Source organism: Carassius gibelio, chromosome B20, assembly GCF_023724105.1.
Source record: "Carassius gibelio isolate Cgi1373 ecotype wild population from Czech Republic chromosome B20, carGib1.2-hapl.c, whole genome shotgun sequence".
Taxonomy (NCBI): domain Eukaryota; kingdom Metazoa; phylum Chordata; class Actinopteri; order Cypriniformes; family Cyprinidae; genus Carassius; species Carassius gibelio.
This window is the reverse complement of record NC_068415.1, coordinates 8,179,569-8,205,347: the sequence shown is the minus strand read 5'-3', so window position 1 is coordinate 8,205,347 and position 25,779 is coordinate 8,179,569. Positions and strand designations below refer to the sequence as shown.

Genomic DNA, 25,779 nt, shown 5'->3' with positions numbered 1-25,779 from the left:
TGAAAGGGCAGAATTACTGATGGAGAAAAAAAGGATAATGTAAATTGGATTTTAAAAAAAAAAAGAGGATGGCATCTACAGTAGAGGACTTTAGGTTCAACAGGCAAAATTAATGAACTATTAAATATCTTCCAAACTTAAACTATAAAAGAACGTATTCTGAACATTTCATTTTGTGGCAACACATGTGGCAGACGGTTTGTCTAGTGGTTTAATTATTAATGCATATTTAAAAAAAGGTGTTTGTACAGAAATTGATTGCCAGGTAACCAAATTTAACAAAAGTGAACACTCTAAAATTTAACCAGATAAATAACATTGTACAATGCTTCATTTCACTGCGATAAAGTAAAAGCTCATCTTAGCTATAAACACTTATTTCAAACTTTCATTAGGACAAATGTTATGCCCACAGTGATATACTCGCATTATAGATAAGTTAAGAAAAGCTTTACATTAAATTCACAGTTTATAGCATTGACATTTTAAATTAAAACCTTAATGAAAATGTAAAGAAGTGAGGCTACCTTGTACAAGATTGAAGTACATAGCTCAACATTATTGTTCACAGCAAACAATTATGATTTCGCAAAAGATACTTACGTAGACACTTCACATAGTGCCTGAAATCCACAGTTTCCGAAAACAAAACAAATTTTTTACGTTGTTTTCAACTGGAAAAATTCTGAGGTAGCAAAGCCAAATCTTGTGAACTTTGGATAAAAAGAAAGTTGTTTAACATAGTGCATAATGCCTAAAATACAAACCAATCCTAACATTTTTCTATTAAATATGTACAGAAATTAAGAAAATAGTTTTTTTTTTCACAAATTGCTGGTCCTGAGAAAGAACATTCCATCTTTTCTTACTATACATATTCAAAAAAAAAAAAAAAAAAAAAAAAATCCCATCATACACAATATACAAAAGCATTAAACGAACTGTTGTTACAAAAGCCAATGGTAAATAGCCAAGCAGATACTTTAAATGTGTATATGTGTACATAAAATGAGATTTAAAGTTACGGATTATTCAAAACAATCTTGTGAGTAAAAAAAACACCTGTACAACAATATACATCTTTAAGAGATCGAAAATGGGGCAGTGTCCACAATCCGTAAACATTTTGTGACAAAGCAAATAATTTGGTTTTAACTTGATGCTCAATTACAAAAAAAGTCAAAGATTTAAAAAAGAAGCCAAGCTGCTAAGAATTCATTCCCATGTCTGATGTTCAATGTCATCCTGAGGAAAGTTTTATTTTGCCCCCGAGTGTCCGTAACAGATCGAGTCTGTGAGTCCTCAGTATATTCCCGGGAAAATGCGGAACGGAACAGCTTTGCAGTACTCGTCCCATGCAGAGCCGTACTTTTTCCTGCACTGGCGCTCGTCCCGTGCATTACGGTGCACCAGCAGACCGATCAAGTAAATCAGGTAAAAGTATGGGATCAAATGGTTGAAACCTACAGGAAAGATCAGGAATAAAATGCAGGACTGAGTCAAGTCAAACTGATATGACAGCTTCACTTCATCAGAAAGGTGAACTCAAGAGACAAATGCTTACCGCACGGAAGAGACCAGGCCAACCCCATGATGATGTCACCCAAGTAATTAGGATGACGGACCCACCCCCAGAGACCAGACACAATAAGACTCTCTCCAGTCGCAGTAGGGATGGTTTTCAGGTCTGATAAGATAAAAATGTAAATTTAAATCAAACTATTTTAACATTCTATGTTTGTTCTTTTGGTTAATTTGTTTCAAAACACTTACGAGACACTGCTGGGTCAGAAGGGTTCTTACTGAAGGCAAACTTCTGAGAATTGGCTTTCCGGAAAATATAGTACCCAACTCCTATTAGGGAAGTTAAAAACTTGTGTTTAAAATCTGAGCATAATAATATTGTGATCTTTAAAACTAGTGTAGCTAAAGAGAAATTGCACAACAGAAACTGACCATTCATAGCGATGAGAGTAATGATCCAGAATGCAGAGAGTTCATTGGGATGGCTGACTAGATAGTAGGCTTGACAGGTGAATGTGAAGGGAACAAAAACCAGATCTCCAAATGTCAACATAAATCCGAAGCCATCGTACACTATATCCATCATGGTCAGAAGTTTCTCCTGAAATACGGAGTGATTTCATTACAATCAGTTCATGGTTTCTACACCGCATTAAGAAATAATTGTGCTTCATTTGTAAAACACATTTGTTGTACCTCATGCCAAAAGCCATCAACGACCCACAGGAGCTGGAAGATGTTGACCAGGAGCATCGCTGGAGAGGGATTCTCAAGATTCTGGTGCTTCATTTCAGCTTGCAACATCACAAAGTTAATCAATACCTGTGGAAACAAGCAATGATTATGTTTCTTCAATTAGTGAAAAAAAGAAAATTATATAGAACCAGAGATGTATAGTAACGAAGTAGAACTACTTCACTACTGTTCTTAAGTACTAAAAGACGGTATCTGTACTTTACTAGAGTATTATTTTTTTCTCCTACTTCCACTTTTACTTCAGTACATATTTTTACTGTTTAATACTTTCTCCGATATTTTTTTATGTGCTGCATCGTTACTCGTTACAATTATAAAAATGTTACGAATCATTCCATTACAAACCACTGCCAGAACTGTAGATGGCATGGCAGGTTTGATGAAGCTGGCACATCATTGAGCGAATCAAGCGATTAAGAAGACTGCGCATGCTGACTGAACTGCTGTGAAGAGAGAAATGAACACCGAGCCGAGCCAGATAATGACTCGTTCACGAGTCAAGAACCGGTTGCATCGGTTCTCGGATGACCAGTAACGTTAGTTCTTTCTGACAGTTCGATTCAATAAAACAGTTGAAGAAAAAGTTCACCGATTCTTTTGCGCTCGACGCAATGGCGTCATTGGCGTTGACTGCACCTTGGCTCATAACATTAACACAGAATCAGTTCAGAATCAATCACCAAAAGAATCAGTTCGGTTCAGACGCTCTGTGTTTCTGTTTGCTTCACGCTAAATCACACATGCGCAGCATCATCAGCTCCTCGGTTCACGAATCGGACGCGTCTGACAGAAACGGTTCTTGACTCGTGAACGAGTCATTATCTGGCTCGGCTCGGTGTTCATCTTCAGTTCTCTCTTCATCAGTTCAGTCAGTGTACTGTTTGAGTAAATGAATTACTCCGGGATATTGGTTTGTTTTAACTCAGAGGGAGTGTCAGACACATTAAACAAGTTAACAGCTTAATTCATCTGTGGATTAATGCGTATTGGAGACGCGAACTGTTTAAAACGATTCAGTTCGATTTGGTGAACTGTTTCAAAAAGATCCGGTTACATCGATTGATTCGTTCGCGAACCAGATATCACAAACTGCTTTGTTTTTAACTGTCTTACAACAGACACGGAAGAGAAGACAATGCTGAATAAAGTCGTAGTTTTTGCTATTTTTGGACCAAAATGTATTTTCGATGCTTCAAAAAATTCTAAATGACCCTCTGATGTCTTAAGGGTTTAAACAACATGAGGGTAGGTAATTAATGACATAATTTTGCAAATTGGGCTAACTAACCCTAGTAATGGTTTTTTGTTTACAAGAAGTTACAGTCAAAGGAATTGTGATTGTCCTGTAGGTTAATCATTTGAAATAGTAAAAACAATATGTTCAAACTTTTGACTTTCTTTAATAACTACATAACACAATACTTCTACTTTTACTTTCAGTACTTGAGTAGTAAATTTTAAAATAGACTACTTGCAATACTTAAGTACAAAAAATGTTGAATATTTTAGTACTTCTACTTAAGTGTGGTGCTTAAAGAGCACTTCTACTTCTACTCAAGTGACTTTTTTGATAGAGCACTTGTACTTTTACTCAAGTATGGGTCTCTAGTACTTTATACATCTCTGTATAGAACGCTATATTATATAACGAACATGATTGAAACTGTGAAAATTTAGAGTGTTACTGATGTTTGACCACAAGAGGGAGTGATTACAACATCAGTCTAACCAAACCAAACCATCACTGGAAAGATGTAAAACAATAAAAATACTAACCCAACCCATCAGGCCTGGGCGCATTTCACAGAAGAACTTGATATCGAAGCTCTTGATGCGGGGATTTAACTCTCTGCCCATGAAGAAGTCATAGATAAAGTAGCCTAGAGGAATAAAAGAACAAGAATAAACTTTTAATTATAATCAACTCTGTTTGGATGATTATTTAGACCTAAATAATGGTGACTAGAAACTTTAAAAGCCATCGGAGTGAAAATAACCAGATCTAAAATGGGAGAAGACGGTCAGTGCAGCCTGATTTAACACTAAACATCTTACCAGAGTTGCCTCCAGGAGCGAGCTCATCTTCAGACGCCCAGCGGGAGCGGATGAAAAGGTAGATGCTGAGAAGAATGACAATGAGCAGGGCCGAGGTGTAAAACTGCAGGAAGTGAGCATGGATGTAGCTGAGATCCACCTCCTGATACATGGCAACACCTACTGCCACAGCCGTGAGGAGAAGTGCATAGAAACCTGATGCAGAACACAATCAGAGATCATTAAACAGATCATGAGTAGCTATCTGAGTAGTAAAGTTTTAAAAACCAAACCCAAATATGCCTCATTTTAAATGAGCAGTTGACTTCCAGAACAAAAATACAGATAATTGGTCTCACCCCCTTGTCATCCAAGATGTTCCCGTTTTTCTTCAGTTGTAAAGAAATAGTTTTTTTAGGAAAAAGTTTCAGAATTTAATTCCATATAATGGACTTCTATGGTGCCCCCGAGTTTGAACTTCCAAAAGGCAGTTTAAATGCAGCTTCAAAGGGCTCTAAATGATCCCAGCTAAAGAAGAAGGGTATTGACTAGAAAAATAATTGCTTATTTTCTAAAAAAAAATATGTACAATTTATATACTTTTTAACCTCAACTACTCGTCTTGTCTAGCTCTGCATGAACTCTGTGTATTTCTGTTCATGACAGTTAGGGCATGTCGAAAAATCTCATTCTCTCCTCCAGCATCGCTGCAGAAGAACCAACCCACAGTTTACGAAGTGAATATGCAAAGATCAAACGCCCTTTACAACAACAACAAAAAAAAAACGAAAAGTAAAACCACAATGTAGGATGATTTTGAAGTTGAAGGAGAAAATGAGATGTATTTTGGAAGTTCTAACTCTGGTGTACCGTAGAAGTCCATTATATGGAGAGAAATCCTGAAATGTTTTCCTCAAAAAACATAATTTCTCTAAAACTGAAGAAAGAGAGACATGAACTTCTTGGATGACAAGGGGCTGAGTAAATATCTGTAAAAAAATTGTTCTGGAAGGGAACTACTCCTTTAAGTTTGTTAAATAGTAGTCTTTTAGATTGTCGTTAGAAATGATAACTTAAAATGTATCAACAATGAAGACTAACCATTAATCCTGTATTTCAAAGTTTTTCCATTCTTGAGAGGCATTCCTTCAACGAGCTGTAGTGTGGAGGGATGGAGAGAGAAGAAGGATTTACATCTGACCACTAATCAGTGTTGTTTTTAACTAAAACTTATAATTTTGTTAACTCAAATAAACCTGAAATGACCTAAATTAAAATATTAGAAAAAAAACTTTACTAAGAAAGGTAAAAAGATATTAAAGTATTAACTGAATTAATACTAAGTACTAATTATATTATACTATGCTATTACATTATTATTATACAAATTTTTACATTTTCAGCATAGGATTATCATAATATTTTAATCATTATAACTAAAATCTTACATTATTATATATTACAGTGATTCACAAATATTTTATATATTACATAACCATGTAGTAACATCTGTTATTCTTGTGACCTAATACTTTTTAAATAAAAGGGACACAATCCAAAGTAATATTCATGAACAAATAAGTCTGGCAAAGAGTTGTTTCATGTTATGCTACACAAGTTGAAAAAGCAGTAATACATTAAAATATGAAAGGATAAGCCATATATAAATATATTGTATTTTTTGAACTCTATAATAATGCATCAAGTAGTGACGCTGCTTTGCAATTGTATAGAAATACATAGTTATAGTGTGATTAGACTGGATGAGATGCATCAAACTAAATCATTCTGCTTGTGGTCAAATATTATGCAGTATATAAAATATAAAATAAACCAGCAAGTCTTCATGTTTTCCAGAAAGGCTCCCTATCTGCATGCTACCAATAGTGATTAATCTAATTTAGCCTGCTTTACTGCAGCTAACAGGCAACGCAAAAACAAGAGCCATGGAGATATGTGGTCATGTGCCTAATCCTGGGTCACGGGGAGTCATGTGATTGTGACAGTACCTTTCCGACAGGGAGCAGGGAGAGAACGGCCTGGAAGAGAAACCAGAGCAGGACGATGCCAAAGACCTGACAGTCCCAGAGAGACTGAAAGGCAGGGAGCTCAAGAGGGAAGCTCTGGATACTGGCATCCTTCTGTCCACAGAGAATGAGCAATGCCAACACAGCCACAGGCAACAGAAACATCAGGAAAAACACACCTGAAAGACCAAGGAAATGGATAATCATAGCCTTTGATTTACTCAAAATATCCTGGAAATAGATATTGACATTTCAAATGCACAAAATTCTGATAATAATTAATTATTAATGCTTGCTTTGCTGTAGATTTTGAGACCATTTCCTACATTTGTTAAGCTTTTTGTTTGTAGCTAAATTATTTAGACCAACATTTTGCATCATGATGGTGCTGTGGATGTCTACACAGTCCAAAATCCCATTAAAGTGCTGAGAAGACTCACCAACTCTTCCTCCGAACTCCAGATCAGTCGTCTTGATGGCACTGGCAGTGGGTGGTTTAGTTTGCGATAATGTCACCGTCTCTGTCTTTTGCTCCATCTCTATTGTCTTGCCATCGCTCTGGTCCTTCCTGCGCCGTAGATTGTAGCGCCCACCTGCCTGGTTCTCGGATTCAGTCTCTGTCTTCTCCTGTTAGAACATTTCAATGAGAAAGCATACTAAATATGAATACTTTATTCATAAATAGAATAAATACAAAATATATTTTTAAAGACATAAATACTTTCATTCAGCAGTGATGCACAAAAGATGACAGTAAAAGTCATTTGTGTTAAAAAAGCTTTTCTATTTCAAACAAAAAATCACAACTGTTTTCAACATTTAAACCAATAAGAAACGTTTCTTGAACAACAAATACTAGAATGATTTCTGAAGGATCATGTGACACTGCAGACTGGAGTAACGGCTGCTGAAAATTCAGCTTTGTCATCACAAGAATAAATTACATTTTAAAGAAAATCATTAAAGTTTCTTTAAACTGTATTTATATTTGACTGCATAAAAGACCCCAAACTTTTTTAGGTAATGTAAATATTTGTATGTGTTGTGTCATGCTCGAGCACAAAGTTTCAGTGGCAATCAATCTCAACGTCAGTCCAAGTCAAGAAAAGAAACATTAGGATTACACAGTCATACTAGTGTAAAGGTAAAGCCGTCTGCTCATGCTTTGTAAAGCCCATTCATTTGTCCCATGAGCAGAAACATGCTGAAAAATGTGAGGGTATGATTGAACAGAGCCCACAGTCAGCTTTAGCTTTGTGTGAACAACTAAATGGGCTCCTGTCACACATGAGAGGCACAACATGCATGCATCATGACATTCCAGCCTTAACTACAGCAGTTTCGAACATCTGACAGGAAACATTAAGGAGGTTCTATTGTTGCTAGCGATTAAGACATTAAAGAAATGTGAATCCATGATGTATCCATACCTCTGTGATTGTGGAAGCTGGATTGGCTGTATTATTTTCCTCTTTCTTCTCATGTTTGCCATTGCTATTGTTCTCGTGTGTCATCGACTGAAACAGATGGCAGTCAAGAACACATAAAGTGAACCCATGAGGAGAGACAAATGAGTTAACAGCATTAAAATGCTTGAGTTAACTGCTTTAAATTAGATTCAACTCCTTTACTTGTAATCAACCGGAATAAAATGTATTTCAAAATATTTTAAAACACGCAAAAAAAAGTTGTAGTTGAATTTAAAAGTAATACTTCATAATTTTACACTTTTTACTGTGAATGCAGCCTTGGAGAACATGAGACTTCTTTTAAAAAGGTCTAAAAATCTTACCGAAAAATTATTGTTAAATCTTAATATGAAAAGAACAATGTTTTTACTTTATACTATATATTAAAGTTTTTAATGTATTTGACTTCCTGAACATGCTACCAAACAGATCGGGGTAAATAAATAATGATTCTGTGTTTGTTTTGTCCTAGCACACAAGTCCCTTACCACAGGGGTGAGTCGGACCTCCAGTGCTTCTTTGAGTTTTTCCTTGCGCACATCTGTGGTGCGAGTGGAAGATCGGCGGGACGTTCTAGCTGGAGAACGGGAACGACTGCGACGAGGGCGTCCTGGCGAACGAGAGCGGGATCTGGACCGAGAGCGTGCAACGCCCTGCTTAAATACAGTCAGGCTCTGCAATGAAGAAAACACCATCCACACCGCAACTTAATCTAGTGTAAAATCTATATAAATGGATTTAAAACCTAGAAATTAAGCTTTAGGATTAAAAAAATGAAGAAATACTATGACATAAACTAATACAAATATTGTGCACAGTTTCTAGGTCACTAATAAATCAAATAAGTAAATTTGTGACACTGATCATGCAAACTCATTTGTATGAGACGATCAGATGCTCTTGATTCCAGTGAAGCACAAGACATGCTCTCTAAATGATTCTAAAATTCACTCATACCGTGATGTCAGATTCCTTCAGCTCCAGTTCAGTCCCATCTTTGTAGATGACAGTGTAGAGCCGAGTCTTGTTGTCACAACTCAGCACCTTGACCTCATAATAAAGGTTACTTCCAGGCCAGCGGCCCATTACAGTATCTCCATTCTGAAACCTCGCAGTCGGCATCGTTTACCTACAAAACAATTAACACAAGATAATTGCCTTTCCTTTTTAACTAACTACCAAACAAACGTAACAGTCTGAAAATTAGGACATACTAGAAACAAAACACATCAACAGCAACTCTACTGATGATAGCATCCTAGCATGCAGCCTTTAAAGATGAAGTCAAGTGTGTAATCTCTGTGCCAAAAGCATCACCAAAAGGATTCTACAACTGGTTCAAGCACTCAGGTTTCAGAAAAAAACAAAAGTAGCTCATAATGGTATCCTGAGATGCTCCAAAAGAGTTTTGGTAGAGCCAGTGTTTATACTTTTTGGGTCAATTAACATATAAATAGCTTACAGTTATCTCTGCTTATTACACTGGGATAGAAGTATTTTTACACACAGTTCACCTTTATAATCTTAGTGCACACGAGCATTTGCTATCCCTTCAAAACAAACCAGTAATCTATCTTTACAGACTTAAAGATTCTCTGTGATATTTCAAACACGTTCAGTGGTAAACCCATAAGGGAATCACCAGAGTAGCTGCACATGGCCTGATGACAATGAAGTGATGATGTCAGCTGCCGTCTCAGAAGTGCTGATGGGTCTGAATTACACCCCCACACTGTACTCTCTGCACCAGCACTATTGTTGAGCTCTCAATGGCCTTTATGAGAGGGATTCTACTATCAACAACTTCTGGTCAGTGAGATGATTTTTACTATCCATATGCAGACCAAAAACAAAACAAAAAAAATCACTACAGAAAGACCAATGCAACTATTTTTGTTTACAAATTCACAGTTCTCTACTTAACTGGTTCTCATTTTTGGATCTACACATAATTGGCACCATCTGGTACATCTTTACAGAATATTGCCCAAAAACACCATTACACTACTATATTTAAAAGGAAAAATAATAAATAAAATAATACAATTTTTGCATAATTATTTAGCTTTTTACAGACATTCATACCCAAAATAAGAAATGCACTAGAATATAAGCAAAATAACCCCAAAACAAGACACTAAAGAATAATACATATTTCTAAACATAAAATATGCTCACTTGCAAAGATTTAGACTGTAAGTTTTTCATAAATACAATGCTTAAATAATATTATAATATATAATAAATTGACCTCTAATAAAAATATATTATTCAGAATGCAGAATACGTTTTTTAATTGTTTAACAGTCTAACAATTACTGGGTTATAGTGTCAAAATAATAAAATTATTCTGGATATCACTTACACATTTGAACATAAAAAATAGCAAATAAATAAATAAAGTTAGTGTCTAAATTACATTTTTTAACAAACTACCTCTTCAAGCCTGAAGACAGTAACACTTGATAATGAAAAATATATATATGTGTTTAAAAATCTGTTGTAAAGACCAAAACCCAGCATCAAATCATCCTGATTTTGGCACTTAGGCAAGGCCAGAAACAAGCTTCTGCCCATACATCTAGAAATACTTTATAAGCAGATACTCTCCATTACAGGAAACACCCAAAAAAAATTATATTGAAACCACATGTAAAGTACTGATCATAAAAAACATGAGCCATCTACTCTAAAACCATCTAATCCAATGAAACACATTCCAGACATTCCTGAACCAGATCACAGACACACACCCAACACTGAGATGAAGTCCAGCACTGCAGAAATCCGATGTGCTTCCAGAGAGTTGAAGTGAAACTACAGAGCAAAAGATTTAAACTGAGTGAACGTGAATGGGCGGAGCCTGTTGCTTTTGTTATGCAAACGAAGGGGGCACACAAACGACACGCGCACTTTTAATGACTGGTTTTAAGCACTACCAGCATCGATTCAAAGTAAAATTTAAGACAGATAATCTGAATTTACTTTTTAAATCTACAGTATTTTCAACAAATGACCACATTTTTACATTTTACATGATCAAACCAACGAATAGAATATATTAGCTCTGGCGGACTGAATATAAATTCTGGATTATTCATTAGAAATATGATAAATTAAATAGTTATCGTGTCTCATTGTTCTTTAATTTGATGCAAAGGCACCCAGAGCAGATTCACATGCTGTTCCTTTAACACGGCAAAAGAATGACACAGGAATGGAGGGAAAACGTCATGTATTCAAACCATTGTCAGTCCGCATGCGAGAGAGCTCATAAATAGCAACATTAAATCCGTGTTAATAAACAACGGACACACAAAAAACAACAACGGTTACAATGAACTAATAGTGTGTTAAACACAAACATACTGCCAGAACAGAGTAAAATTAAGTTAACGTTACCATTAAACAAGACTATTTCGCGCAAGATTGGAAAGAGTCACATGCACTTTCGTGCACAAACAGAATAATGAAACTGAAAGGTCCAACATAAATGATAATTTTAACTAACGTTACTCCAAAATTAAAAAACGAATGAAGAAGTCGTGAGGGAAACCAGTAGTTGTGTTAGAACACAATAAATGCGCGCGTGCCCAAGTTTCCTGTGCAAAGAGCCGGCTGTAAATCGGGTATATGAGTCAAATTTCAAAACAACGACAAACAGTGGTACTATTTACATTAATAAAGAGTTAAAATATTATGTTTCCTGCAGACAGAACTTGTGATCCTTAATAGCAATACATTATGCTTAGCTAACTTTACTTCATAAAAGCAGAGCTGAGGGCGAGCGCTGATCTAGTTCTGCACCGTTAGCTACGCAGTCACAATATACACATTCCCATACAACAACAACAACAACAAAAAACATGCAGAGTGAATAGATTAAGATTTCTTACCTTCAGTCGATCTTAATATCCTAAAATCTCTAAAGCTTATCCACGGTACTTCATAAAATAAAGAATATTGTTTAAAAACACTGGCCCCCGCTCTGAAGTCGTTCCTCCCTCTGTGACCGCTCAACCTACCAGCGTCCTTGAGGGCGGGAAGCTCTCTGATTGGCTGGGATGGCCTGTTTTTAAATTTTTGAATTTTCCGATTGGACTGCGTAAGGGTTTACGTGAGCTTTGATTGGAGGCAAAGCATTTGAGCCTGAAGGGATCGTTTTTTACAAAATGGAGTCATGTCCTGGGGAGACAGTTGATGATCAGTGAGATATGATGAGAAGAAAGAGGATGGACAGCCAACGTCATACGTTGTGCTTGTAAACGCGAAAAGTTTATATAAAAAAAAATGCTTATTATAGTTAGTTAGTGATGGGTCGAGGCATAGAAAGGGTCAACCAATATTTAATAAACCGGATGAGAGGGCTAATAACTTATGATTTGTTTTTGTTTGTAGAAGAGCGCACTGAAGGGGTAACGTTAATGCTTTTAGATACATAACGTTTATCACTAAAACTGACGATGGTTCACAAATATACTCTTAACCGCCCATCTCTAACTTACATTTTTATTCAAAGGTATTTCTACATAAAACAGAATGTTTTTTTTTTAAATTCAAAATACTTTATGTAAGTTACATGTAGCAACAATTTTTTTTAGTTGATGCCAGAAGCTATTAAAAGTGGAATTTATATTTTATGTATAGACCACATCTAAATTTAGTGAACATTTTAATTTTGTAAACTTTGTGCAGGCAAAGTACAGTACAACTAGCATAAATTGTGTAAATGATTGATTTGATTGCAATTAGATTCAATGTTTAGTATTAATTCTTGTCTTAAATACCATTACAAGAATATAAAATGATGCATAATTTACAATAGTTTACAAAGAAGTTCAACATTTGTAGTTATTCACGAATCAAACTTGTTCATCACAAACCAGCTTTTCTTTTGGTAACGTTATATGCTGAAGAGTAGGCACTCAGCAGATGTAGTCTCAGTTTCCGTTTTTGCAAAGTTGCATTGCTGCATTTGACCTCAGCTGAACTGTAACAATGCCTTTAACATGCTTAATCCTGGAGGTGTCAAGAACTGTGAACCTCGATGCTTGAACTGCTCATACTATTGTAGATTGTTGAAGAGAAGTATAGTGCTCAGTAGCTCTTTGTGTAATGCTCTTATTTAGCTTCAGTGTTGGTTCAGTCATGCCTTCTTCCTGTTTGCCACAGCTGAACCATACAGCAGCAAACAGAAAAGTAGCAGCATTTGCTACCGAGGAGTGTCATGTTGAATAAAGTGTAAATTAGTACATTCCAAAGTCAAGTGTACAATTTATGCTACATTTGATTCAGGTTTTAGTAAAAAATCTAAATGCATTAATATAGTGTTTACAAGCCAATTGAGATAATCATATGTGAATTGTGAAGTAATCAGTTTCACAAAAGTTATTTCCACATTTAAAATTCAAAAATAAATGCAAACAGCAATGTATTGCAATTTTTTATTTAATTTGCTCAAACAAAACAATGTTAGCATGTAAGAAACTTCTAATTAACATGAAAACAGTATGGTACAACATGAATGATAAAATAGAAAGATAAGCAAACTGAAAATTGCATTACAAGGACATTCAGTTGAATCCAAGCATCAAATTCTGCTCATAATCGAGTCTCCATGTGCTTACAACTCCATGAACCTTTTGCAAAGATTGTTCAACTGATTTCCACAAGGACAAAGATCAGTTTTTCAGATTTCGCCAGCATACATGGTCTTAACCAGAACACAAACCACACTGTAATGCAACAGAAAAATGACACTGAGAAGAATGTGAATGCATGTTTGATTTTAAACAAAGATCGTAAAAGCATCCTTTGCAACTCACTGAAGCAAAATGCAAAACAAATGATTAAATTTATGGCAGGCCCTAAATTAATACTCTCTATATATACGCTTTTAAATGTTTGACATATCAAATGCAACTTCCAAACAAGGCACAAACCATGAAGTTCACAAACAGGTTTATCCAGGAATGAATCAACCCTGATCAAAACATTTCACCTGCTTCACCTAAAGACCAATCAACAAGAATTATTTGTTGTCAAAACAAAGGTGGATCAGGAGATTGTGACGTTCTAGAGATTATAGTTTAGCTTTGGTGATAGTGCCAATCACAAAGTGACGGCCGTCTTGTCAGCAAGAGAATCATTTGAATTTCTACGGGTTTTTAAAGTGCAATCAATGCTGTAAACACTCTATACAAACTTTCGGATTCCTTGAGAGATTATTTCGAGTGATGGTTTTGAAATGAAAAGAAATGACAAAGGACTGACAAGTGAGCATGGCGGGGGGAAATGGATAACAGAGGAAAAATCTGATCGGAGAGAACGTCTCAAATTCATGTTCTCGGTCATCTCCTCCAAATTCGCACAGCCTATATTCACACTTCATATGGCCTTAAAAAGCATACTTCCCAATATAGTTCCCCAATAAAACAGTGTTGGAAGTTAAAGCCCCTTTGAAAAGCACAGCCGAGTGCCTTCCAGTGTGTAGAAAGAGGTTTAATGATAAACGACCGAAAAATAAAAATCCCAAAACCATTCAAAAAAGCGGTGATGTGCTGCTTGGCCCTCATTAGATACTCCAGACTTGTTTAGTTGATTGGTAAATAGCCCATGCAAAATAAATGATCTTTCGCATCCCAAAATAAAGTAAAATGTTGCAAGATGTCAAACCCCTGCAAATTTATTATGGCTATAAAGAGGTGTCCGTTGCGAACTGCATTTTGAGAATACGTATGGAGAACGTCAGAGTGGACAAAGGAAAAAATGGAGAGAGAGAGAGAGAGACAAAAAAAAAAATGCAACAATGCTACACTTATTGCTTATGAACAGAAAACTAAAGTATTTTTCGTGGCAACCATTTTTCCCTTACCAATCATAAGACGACATGCACTGAAATATGAAAAGAGCCTACGGTGAATAAAAAGTTCATAGTATTTCTGGTTAGCACTATCTACAGATACGGTCTGAGTTGACCTTGACGTCAACCTTAACTTCGATTGGCTGAGAGGATTTTGGTAGAGAGCTACAATGATGTACAGTAGAAAGGCATTGTCCTTCGTGATCTTTCCGAACACTTAGCGAACACACAAGACGAAGGTATACAGATACAGTAACAGTGGCTCACTGTTAGAGACAGCCTGTTGAGCATTCACGTTCGAAAAGAAGAATGAAAACCGGCCAAAAGAGCAAGTGAGCTACCTGATGTGGTCATGGCATACATTGACTGAATGACTTGCAGGTATAATGTTTATTTTGTTGTCATCATTTTAATGTACATATTCTGGTTAAAATAGTAGGAAGACAAGCTTTAGTGTCCTGCAGCAAGAGACCATACTCATTTGGTTGGCCAGATTCAAGGTTTTGCTCTATACAAGGCCAACTTCATTAACGTTATTTTCACCACCAACACCACTTTTTCAATTCATAAACAAAGCCTGCCCTTTGCTAAACGATGTGCCGTAGAATGAATGTCATCTGCTTGATTTACAATTTCACTCTTCTATGGTTAATACAGTATGTAATTCAGTAATAGTTTGTCTTTTTTCATCATTATCTTTCCACAGTAAGAGTCATCCATTGCATACTGACAGTCACTTCCTCAAGACTGTGTCCTGACCCCCTTCAAGACGGGGCTTTTGGTGTATGACGTCGCTTTGAGGTGTCTGGTTATCCTCTGGCTGTTACGCCTCCTGTGCCCCCACGCTCAAAACCAATGTCTGTCCCGGCATCATACTCAACATATCCTTCGAATTATCATGGTTATTGTGATCACCACTGGTTAAAACTGTAATTTTCCATTTTCATTGCTTTAGAGAAAGTGTCTTAAACTGAAGCTGACCTCTGAAGTGACAGATTGTGGTTAAAAAAATACAGGTGCATCTCATTCTCCTATGCAGAGTTTGACTTGCCCAACTCCTCCCTGATTGCTGAAAATACAAAAACGACAAAGGAATTTGATATAGTCCAGGTCAGACTGCAAGTTTAGTTCCATTTAACACTAACAGTCAAAGGTTTAGACACCTAATCATCCATTATTATCATTTCATATATTTTAGAAAAGAATCATAGTAAAGTCATTAAAACCAAAAAATAACAAAACGGTGATATGGCAATCTTGTAGTGACCAAAGACGAATAAATCTTGTATTTTAAATTGTCAGAGATTAGCCACCCTTTGTATGCTGGACACTTTGTCATTACCCATTCCTATTAATTTATTTGTAATTAACAGTTTACAAAGGCAATTTTGTTTAAAAAATTTAATTAAATTAAAAATGAAAACATGTACAGTATAAAATAAGTCATTTATAATAATAATAATAATAATAATTATTATTATTATTATTATTATCATCATCATCATCTAGACCTTGTAGGCTACTTTTCCTTCATCTATTTCAACTCTTATTTTTATGTTTACTAAAATTTTGTAAAGACATTTTTATTTGAATGAATGAATAAATAACATTGCCATCATAATCAGCATAGGGCAGAAAATAGGAAATTAGGGAAATGTTTTTTTTTTTTCAAATATTATTATTTATTATAAAATAATATTATAATATTATTAATTTATAAATATTAAATCAGCAGTTTAACCATAAGCCATTAGATCAAATAATTTTTTATATCATAAGAAGAAACAAATTCAGTCAAATGTATCCAAACTCTTGACTGTTAGTGTCAAGTATTTTCATATTTCTAATGTAATAAAGCTAAATGTGCATCATATATAGTGGAAATACAACATAATGTGTTACCATCAATAAGTTCTTCTTTCAGCTTTGATAGTTCCTTCCTCATCTCCTCTAGAATGTCCTGAAAAGCAATACATTTGTAATTAGATTAGAATATTACTTATAATAATCTACAAATCAAAAGAAGTCAAGCAACTTATAAGTGCATGTCACAGAACTGTTTTCTTGTCAGTAATATTGCATATTAGATGATAATATATACAATAGAGAAGAGAAAATAGCTACCATGATACTGTGACAAGTTAAAAAAATGCATAATAAAAAAATATATATATATATCTCTCAAATGCACTTAGCCTTGGCCGTTTAAATGACAAGAGGACTAGATGAGTAGGTGTATGTTATAACCTCAACACTAACACTCATTACACATTAACATTCTCTGGGCAAAGCTAGAGTGAAGCAGACAGAGCTGAGCAGTAACTGTGTCCTCTGATAAGTAAGACTCCCTCTCATATGCCTTTCATATCTAACATGCTCATTCATACAGAAGGGAGGCATTGCCTATGTAGAGAGGACTATAATTGTACACACCCACAAAAGCATAACTGTACAGTCAACCAGTATTTCTCCCTTGTTTTTTAGGAAGTGCTGTAATACCAAACACGTTTTTCAAATGAGAAATTGTACCACTAGCTTTGGCAAGACTTACATGCTAACATATTGAGGAAGTGTACAGCCCCTCTATCAAACTCGTAAGGGCTAAAAGGTTACATGAGTTTCAGTTCTTCTTGAATTTCGAGAAGTACCTGTTTCAATCTGTCGTAGTCAAGAGCTTCTGTTGGCACCCCATTGGCACTTATGGATCCGGTAGGAGTTGGTGTAGACCTTGGTCTAAAGAGAAAATAAATGGTGTGATGCAAAGCAACTTTAGTCACCATAGTCGTCACTGTGCAGTCAAGATGCAAGGCAGAAGTTTAGTGACACACTTTAACAGTCATTTCAGATCTACAGGGTTGAATCACAATTGGTGATTCAAAGAATAAACAGCACTGACATGGGATAAATTCAAGAGGTGCAAGGTATTTCAGAAACTGCTGTACTGCAAAGGAAATAGACACATCCAGATATATACAGTATATGCATAACTGGGTGACATGAGAATTGTATTTCCTTGAGAGGAGCTGCAAATTCATCAAAACCAACACATTTGTAAAGTCAGCCTCAAATAGAAAACATTTCAAAGCACAGCAAACCAAAAAACACAGCTTGAGACACCATCCACACCTTAAAACACACAATGCAGCTGCCATATCACTCTCATGCTTGTCTGTAGCCGAATCAGATAGGATACTATTGCCAACACAATAATCACCACAGGGTGGAATAAGGGAAGTGAGGGAAATGACGCTTTAGCTATCCCATCGGGAAAGAAACGAATGCTGAACAGTGGGTTGCCTTGTTCAGAAAGGAAGTATAAGTCAAGCAGATAAGAACATTATGACAGCTTACAAAAAAACTAATTATAGCGCAAAAGTTATGTATCAAAGCTTTCTGCATTCAAAGTGAGAGGATAACTTCCTTTCTTGGCAGGATAAACTAAATTAAATGCACATTTGTAGGGGAGGGGGGAAGTGGGTTATCTTTGGAGCCAGGTGGACGAATTGGCAAGAGTGGACAAATGCTCCAGCTTTCTGATACTACATGACCTCTGACGACATCTAGTACTGCAGAATTTATCAGGACGCTCTAATAATCGTTTAAAATATCTTGGACTTGATATTTAAAATCCATTAGTTTATTACTTTTCAAATGCCTTATGTATATATTTTGTTTTACTCTCATCCAAGACTTAAATCATGAAAATCCATAATGTTTTATTACATTAAGAACTATGTTAATCTATACAAATTATAAAATAATTGTAAAATTTGTATCATTTATATATTTTTAACAATAACATTCAAAAGTTTTTTTTTCATTTAAAAAAATAATTCCTATGCTTAGCAAGGCTGCATTTATTTGATCAAAAATACGGTAAAAATATAGCAGAATTTTCACCAGCAATTATACCAGTGTTCAGTGTCACACAGAACTTCAGAAATCATTCAAACACATTCTTATTATTATGTAAAAGTTTGTACTGTCACTTAATTTTAAAGGCATCCTTTCTAAATATAAGTTATATATATATATATATATATATATATATATATATATATATATATATATATATATATATATATGCCATTTCATGGTGATTATATTGTTGGCAACGGCAGAAAAAGTGATTTTTTTTTTAGACAATCACTGCAGCAACCCTCATCCTATTTAGAGAGCACTCTCCGCAAACAAAGTCTAGAAAGAGTTCTCAAACTAGTCTCTTATACCTGTTTAAGGAATCATAGTACTTGTCAGTACCCATCTGATTTCTCCATGGTGCATCCCGTCTGTGAGAGTAAAGAGACTAACCAGGTCAGGTCAACAGCGTGGATCGGAACTATAGTAAACTTCTAAATACACTGATTCCAACTCAGATGAAAGGAGATTTATTTAGATTTCAGCGTAGACCTACTGAAAAGTGCTTCAACCATTTGTATAGCTGTATATGCAAATGCCTGAAAGAATTGCATATACCAAGCAAAAAAAGAAATGCTGAACGGCTCTGGTACACACTGATCTGATGAGAAGCAACAGCACTGTGCTTTAGTGATGTCAAGCACGGGACCCGACTGCCTGCATTCTGACATGCGATTGTGAAGGGCCCCCAGCCGCAAGCATGTGATGCAAAGCAGTCGAAGCAACAATAATTCAAATTAGACCTGCTGAAGATTTAGATCCCAAACTCTGGACATTTTCTTTAAAAGGCATTATAGTGCGGTGGAGGTATAATGCACACACTGATTCAGTTCATCAAAACAATGACATGCAAATTATTACCTTCCAATGACTGGTGATTTGCTACCATTCATGGTGTTTGTCCTCTCCCAAGGCTTTCTGGGCATATCTGTGTGTGGGGGGCAATGAATGTTAAATTTTATGATATTTGCAGTCTTATTTCACATAAAAGCTATGGTATTGGCTTTGAGGCCCAGACTGAACAAAATTAAATAAACAAAAAAAACACTTAAGTGGAATTTATTTAATAGATATAAAGATGACGAACTCCACAGGCTCAACAACAAGCTAATTTATTTAGATAACACTGATTGAACAGGAAAAGAGACATTTATTTAAATTAACATTTTCACCCCATTCACTTGAATAAACTAATGATACATATGGAGCATTATTATATGGTAAGCTGCATTTTATCATTTTTTTAAGCACTCCCCACTTACCTGGTGTGCTACAGGCTGACACTTTTGGAGTTATGGTAGCCTCAATATCATCCTGATAGAAAAATAAAAAGGTAATCAATCTGAAAATCAGTCACATAAAGGGTATTTTCATATCAATAGGTTACATTAAGAGTAGTCTATATGAACAGATTTAAGAGACTGCATACAGCTGAAAGAAGCAGTATTAACTCACAGCTTTCTGCTCGGGCTCTGGTGATGATCCCTTCTCAGCAATTCTTCTCCTGTATCAAAACAATGGTACTTAATGGTTCTTAAATTTCATTAAATTACTGGATATGATATAACATTCTGATAATCTCAAAAACAAAACTTTTAATTAGTAAGTTAGAGCTATGCTCTGCTTCTATCACCGCAACTGTTCTGGCATTAGAGACAGATAAAGCACACAGTTCACCTCCTGGCCAGCAGGGCGCTCATCTCCTCCATCAGACCTCCTCCTCCGGGTAAAGGGCCATTTCCACGCGATGCCTCGGGCTTGGCACCACCAGAACTCACCGCTGATCCTGGAGCTGGAGCCAGGGGCTCATCACTCTACAGTAACACAAAGGATTTGGTCATGTTTAGCATTTTTGATGATGTTTAGAAAAAATTAAATGTTGTTTCAGTTTTAGTGTGAAGCGCATCAGTCAAAAATAAACTCTTCCATTAAGAAGCGGTATTTGCCCTCTGGAATTTGTTTACAAGGACATTTTTCTAAACTTTTTGAGGGCAATTTTTACAAACACCTCATTAAATATATCTGAACTGGCTTACATTAAATACTTAAATTAAACCAATCACCACAAGAAATTGGGCAAGGCATGTTTATTTACATAGCACATTTCATACACAATGGTAATTCAAAGTACTTTACATAAAAGGAAGTAAAATAATCATAAAAAATAATCACAATAAAACAAGGAATTTAAAAACTTAAATAATTTAAAATAAATGTAAAACATAATTATTAGATATAAAAAAAAACTACAATCAGTTCATACATATTCAATAAATGCACAGCTAAACAGATGAGTTTTGAGTCTGGATGTAAATGTGGCTAATGTTTTAGCACATCTGATCTCTTCTGGAAGCTGATTCCAACTACAGGCAGCATAATAACTAAAAGCGGACTTGGTGTTTCTAACTGACTCAATCCTAATGATCTGAGTGGTCTGTTAGGTTTATATTCAGTAAACATATCTGCAATATATTTAGGTCCTAGGCCATTGAGTGATTTGTAATCGTGTGTTGTGGATGAGACTTACTGGGAACTATACAGGCTAAACAAGAGAAGTGCAAGAATTGAGCCTTGTGGGACTCCGCATGTCATGGATGTCCACTTAATTAGAATACTAGGTTTTTACCAATACAGCATATTGCAATGGGAGCAGATCTAAATTACATGCCATGGTAACACTCTAAGGTGTCCTAGTTACATGTTACATCCACTTACTATTATAATAATAATAAATTATTCATAATTACACACAAGTTACCCTCATTCTAACCATATTGTAAGTAGATGTAGTTAATTAATATTACTCTGAATGATTACACTGTAATGATGACACCTTGAAATGAAGTGTAACCCACGCAATTAATTAGCTTTCACATTAATTGTGACAATCATAATAGATTAAGTGTAATTATGCAGGTCCATTTTTGCACCCTTATTTTGAATTTTGGAGGGAGATTTTTGCAGTTAATTTCCAACCCTTGTTCTGTGTTAAGAAGCTTCAGGTGAAATTCAATGCAAATGAGAGCTTTATGGTCCTTTAAAACTTACCCTTGGCACTTTCTTTAGCTTGGCTCCAGCAAGGGCAGCTGCGAACCCAGACAGGCCCTTGTTCTCCTCTGTGGTGGGCGAGGGGGTGAACAGACCCGAGGGCAAAGGTGGGGCCGGGGGTGGAGGTGGTACTGGCGGTGGTGCCTGGCCTGAGGGTAGAGGCGGTGGCCCGGGGGGAGGGGGAGGACCTGTTGGGGTAAGCGTTGGGGGCAGAGGTGGTGGGGGAGGAGGAGGGGGACCAGGGGGTGGTGGAGGTCCAGCAGTGGTGGGAGTCACAGTGGAGCCGGGAGGGAGAGGTGGTGGGGGTGGAGGGGTTGGTATCCCCTGTACTGAATCTGCAGTGTTGAATAAAAAAAGATCATGAAAGTTAAAAACATGTCTTTCACTTGCTGAGCGGAGCAGTTAAAACTGTATGTTCTGCATCCAGGACTCTTTTGAATTATGAAATTGATCACCACACTCAGAATGAGCTAAATGGATGTCAATACAATACAGTATAATATAATATAATACACTAGAGTTCAAAAATGTGTGGTTTCTATTATAAATGTATCTTCTCTCATCTTTGTCCACTTTAATGGATGCTTGCTGAACAAAAAAATAATAATTTTATGACCCCAAACCTTTGAACAGCAGTGTAATATCAATCCATCAATGATAATAATAATTAAAATAAATAACACAAACAACGACATGCAAAGCTAATTCGTAATAGTGAACGAAGACAGATGAAATTAAAACATGATGTGAACAGACTGAACACTTGCCAAAAGCTGATGATCATTATACAAACTTCCACAAGAGACTGATGAGTTATCATAATAAGAAACAAATGTGTACATCAATCTAACAAAATGCAGATATGTAATTGGGATAACTGTCTCAAACCATTTAAGCTGATATTGCACCACTTTGTATTATGAGATAAAAATCTTCACAATTTAGGAACGTATCAGCTGGATATAAACAGCTGAAGTTTTTCAAGTCTATATGACATGCATGCCTGTCAAACACACAAGTTAATCATATTAGTGTGTAGAATTTAGCTCAGTGTCAAGCTGCATCATGCATATGAGGTGTTAAGGCTCATTCTGAGGACTAATGAAATGATATGAATAATTCAGAGGAAGGGTTGATCTTATTTCTTCATTGCTGTTGACCTGACTTCATATTAAAAGCCCTGCTTACAGTATGCACTATGCAACATACAACCTAGTCGAGGACAAACGTAATCAAATTCATTGTCATTTTGCTTCTTTTTAAAATAAGGATGTGGTATGAGACAAATGTGTGAATGTCAAGAAAAACCAAAAAGGATGCCGGGCGGCCAGTTATAGATCATGTAAAGCTCACTGCTTAATTACAGCTCACTTGTACATGTTAACATCTAGAACGTCTTTACCAAAAACCAAGAATCAGAATGAGATGAGATCAGAAAAACACTGATGAGAACTAAAGCGATGATATCGCAGCTTTGCGATCTGAGAGACTCGAATCAAAGTATCACGAGAGAGAGTGGAGATGTGTTTTCATGCCATGCAATTTCATCAAATTACTTGCCACACAAATGAGCATCCATCAAACAGACGAACCAGTACAACCCAACAGACAAGACAAAAAAACAGCAAAACATTCCTAAGGACTTTCATATCGAGCCAAAAAGCAATCGCCAATTGCAGCCCAAAAAAAACTAAACAACAAAACAAGCAACCCAGCTCAACATGGCAGGCCCCCTCCTTGAAACCCGAGTAGTGGGTTAGTGGAGGCTGAGCGACACAGAAGAGGCCTTACCCGGCTGGCTGGGGAAGTCAGCAGGCTGAGTGGGCAGCTCTGGAGCAGAGGAGCAGGAGTCTCCCAAACCAGAGTTTACAGAGTGCTCAGCAGAGGCGGGGAAGGCTGTGGAAGGAGAAGGGAGAACAGCAGGCTGGGGTGAGGGACAAGACACAAGGGGAGCGATGGGCAAGGTGGGCGAGGGGGAATATAGGGGCGGCGGAGGGGGTGGCGTCGGGGGCAAAGAGAACGGCTGACCCGAGACAGGTGATGAAACATGGAAGTGAAGAGAAGTGGGTGGCCCGTTGGGCGCAGAGATGGGTGAGGGTGGTTTCTGGGAGAGCGGACTAGGGGCCGGGATCGCAATCATCGGGCGAGGACCTGTGGCCTTGCCTGGAGGGCTGCTGATCATGACCGGAGGTGAGGGCGGTAGGGGTGTGAAGTTGTTAGCTGTCCAGACTACGGATTTTGAGGCCGGAGCTAAAGGAGGAGCTGGGGCATGGGGCGGTGGCGTTGGCGGTGCGTGTTGTCTGCGAGGTACAGTGGCGTAATGAGGCAAGACCGGGTGGAAGGCGGAGCCAAGCGACGTGGCGAATCGGGAGGCAGAGTGGCGCAGGGGCGGGGTTGGAGGAGCGGCTGTGGAGGGCGATGGCGTTGGGGGTGGGTAGCTGGGGGTGGAAGGAGACACAGGTGAGGAGGAGGTGGTCTTGTTGTATTCTGGAGGTGGAGGAGTGTAGAGGGAGCTTTCAAATGCTGCACACAACCGGAGGACAGGACAGGATGGGACGGGACGAGAGACAGGAAGCGGCAACCGTGCAAAGGGAAAGAACACAAGACAAAGAGAGAAAGGGGGAAGGAGACAGAAGAGAGAAAGGGGGCAAATGAAGCAAGAAAACCAGCAGAGACCTACAAGTCCATCATATGTACTTATTTCTGTCTATGAACAGGGAACACACTGGATTAGTACAATTGGTTAGCCATTGACAACATCATGAACCAGAAAAGATGGATCAATTTCAACACATGTGGACTTGCACAAACATCTAGTTTAGCATGTAGTACTTTCAGGAGAGAGCACCGAAGGGTTACTGTAAAACCTGGATGCACATCACATTAGGTTAGTGTCTTAGCATCATCACACACCTGCTACAGGCTATTCATCCACTCTCGTCATGCCAAGAAATTGCTAATGAAAACTTGCACTTTTTTGCACTTTCTCCAGTATAAGATATGACTGAGACACTGAATTTAACCCGGTAACCAGTAACCATTTTATACAGTGTATGTAACAGGGGCCCTGACATATTTAAGGGTGTTTATGAAATGCATGTAAATTTATGTTTTGGTTTATGGTGAGACTGCACTGTAAGAGTCACTGCCTGCCATATGTTGGCCAAATCTTTCTGCTCTAGTGATTCTCATAAGCAGCCTGCAGACCCAGCTGCCCTCCTGCTGCGTGAAGCTCATCACGCCCCCCTGAACACTCTTCAAAATACATGTCGACACACAGGCAAACACAAATTATCATGCCCTACATTCAGGTCATCTCCTCATTAACACTTTTCTATTATTCACGCTGGCTTCATGACTTAAGTACCACTGTTTTCTGTTTATTCCTCGTTTTAAATTATAATGTAACCTATCTGTAGTACCTTGCTTTCTTCCATTTCATTTTCCTCCTCCGCCTTTCCACACTATTAGCTTTGACAAGCAGAGCACATGACCCATATTACCCATTATGTAGCGCAGTATGTTCACCAAAGTGACTTAACGAAATTCTTCCACTCCTAAAGCACAGGCGGTCACATGGCAAGACCTATCGGCTGTGCTCCAGAGAGACTAATCCAAATGTATTAAATCAACTTGTGACTAAGATCCTCACATAATGTTTTTAATACAGTACTAATGAGTTATACTACTCTAAAATACTAGCGAAAGAGTGAAAGGATAGCTGATCGTTTTGCTATAAATATACATTAATGCCAAAACCAAGAGAAGAAGAGCTCCAACTAATGATACAGATTGTGTTATACCTATTTGCCTAAATCTCAGGGTATTTTTGTTTTGATAATTCTCAGCCAAAAGCAAAATTCTCCAAGACATGACTCAGAAAAATCACTGAGCCAAGACAAGATCCACTAAAAATACAACTGCCATGCAGACGTCTTTCCAGACAGAGAACTCAATCCGGTCTCAATTCAACACACAGAATAAAACATTCAGTGAGAAATGCATCAGCTGCAGTCTAGCTGTACAATGATTTGCCAAAGCACAATGTACTTTAAAAAAATGTTTCTTTTTTAGAATTTTTCTTATTTTTTCTTTTTACTACATCTCCCACAATTCCTTTGTCCCTTTACAATATCCCTTG

The 25,779-nt window shown here is 37.0% G+C and overlaps 2 protein-coding genes across 9 annotated transcripts in view; both read right to left on the bottom strand.

The window, feature by feature from the left end:
• Window positions 1-197: 197 nt before the first annotated feature.
• On the bottom strand, window positions 198-11,873 carry LOC127984246 (delta(14)-sterol reductase LBR). The gene is made up of 14 exons (XM_052586805.1): window positions 11,707-11,873; window positions 8,768-8,939; window positions 8,299-8,484; window positions 7,772-7,858; window positions 6,782-6,968; window positions 6,324-6,520; window positions 5,416-5,470; window positions 4,336-4,530; window positions 4,057-4,160; window positions 2,221-2,346; window positions 1,957-2,125; window positions 1,774-1,854; window positions 1,565-1,687; window positions 198-1,463 (listed from the first exon to the last, which is right to left on the bottom strand). The coding sequence occupies exons 2-14, from the start codon at window positions 8,930-8,932 to the stop codon at window positions 1,303-1,305; spliced, it is 1,836 nt and encodes a 611-aa protein (XP_052442765.1). The 5' UTR covers window positions 8,933-8,939; window positions 11,707-11,873; the 3' UTR covers window positions 198-1,302.
• Window positions 11,874-13,240: 1,367 nt separating this feature from the next.
• The window catches only part of LOC127984225 (protein enabled homolog), an 88,895-nt gene continuing 76,356 nt past the window's right edge, over window positions 13,241-25,779 (bottom strand). For 4 of the 8 annotated variants that reach the window (XM_052586768.1, XM_052586767.1, XM_052586766.1 and 1 more), the window contains 10 exons: window positions 23,430-24,161; window positions 21,639-21,973; window positions 20,268-20,404; window positions 20,046-20,094; window positions 19,853-19,904; window positions 19,452-19,518; window positions 18,902-18,961; window positions 17,321-17,405; window positions 16,575-16,632; window positions 13,241-15,741 (listed from right to left, as the gene is read on the bottom strand). In XM_052586768.1, the coding sequence (XP_052442728.1) occupies window positions 15,704-15,741; window positions 16,575-16,632; window positions 17,321-17,405; window positions 18,902-18,961; window positions 19,452-19,518; window positions 19,853-19,904; window positions 20,046-20,094; window positions 20,268-20,404; window positions 21,639-21,973; window positions 23,430-24,161 (1,613 nt within the window). In that variant the 3' untranslated portion in view covers window positions 13,241-15,703. The remainder of the gene's footprint in view (window positions 15,742-16,574; window positions 16,633-17,320; window positions 17,406-18,901; window positions 18,962-19,451; window positions 19,519-19,852; window positions 19,905-20,045; window positions 20,095-20,267; window positions 20,405-21,638; window positions 21,974-23,429; window positions 24,162-25,779) is intronic. The other 4 variants (XM_052586773.1, XM_052586772.1, XM_052586769.1 and 1 more) reach the window with 3 other exon arrangements.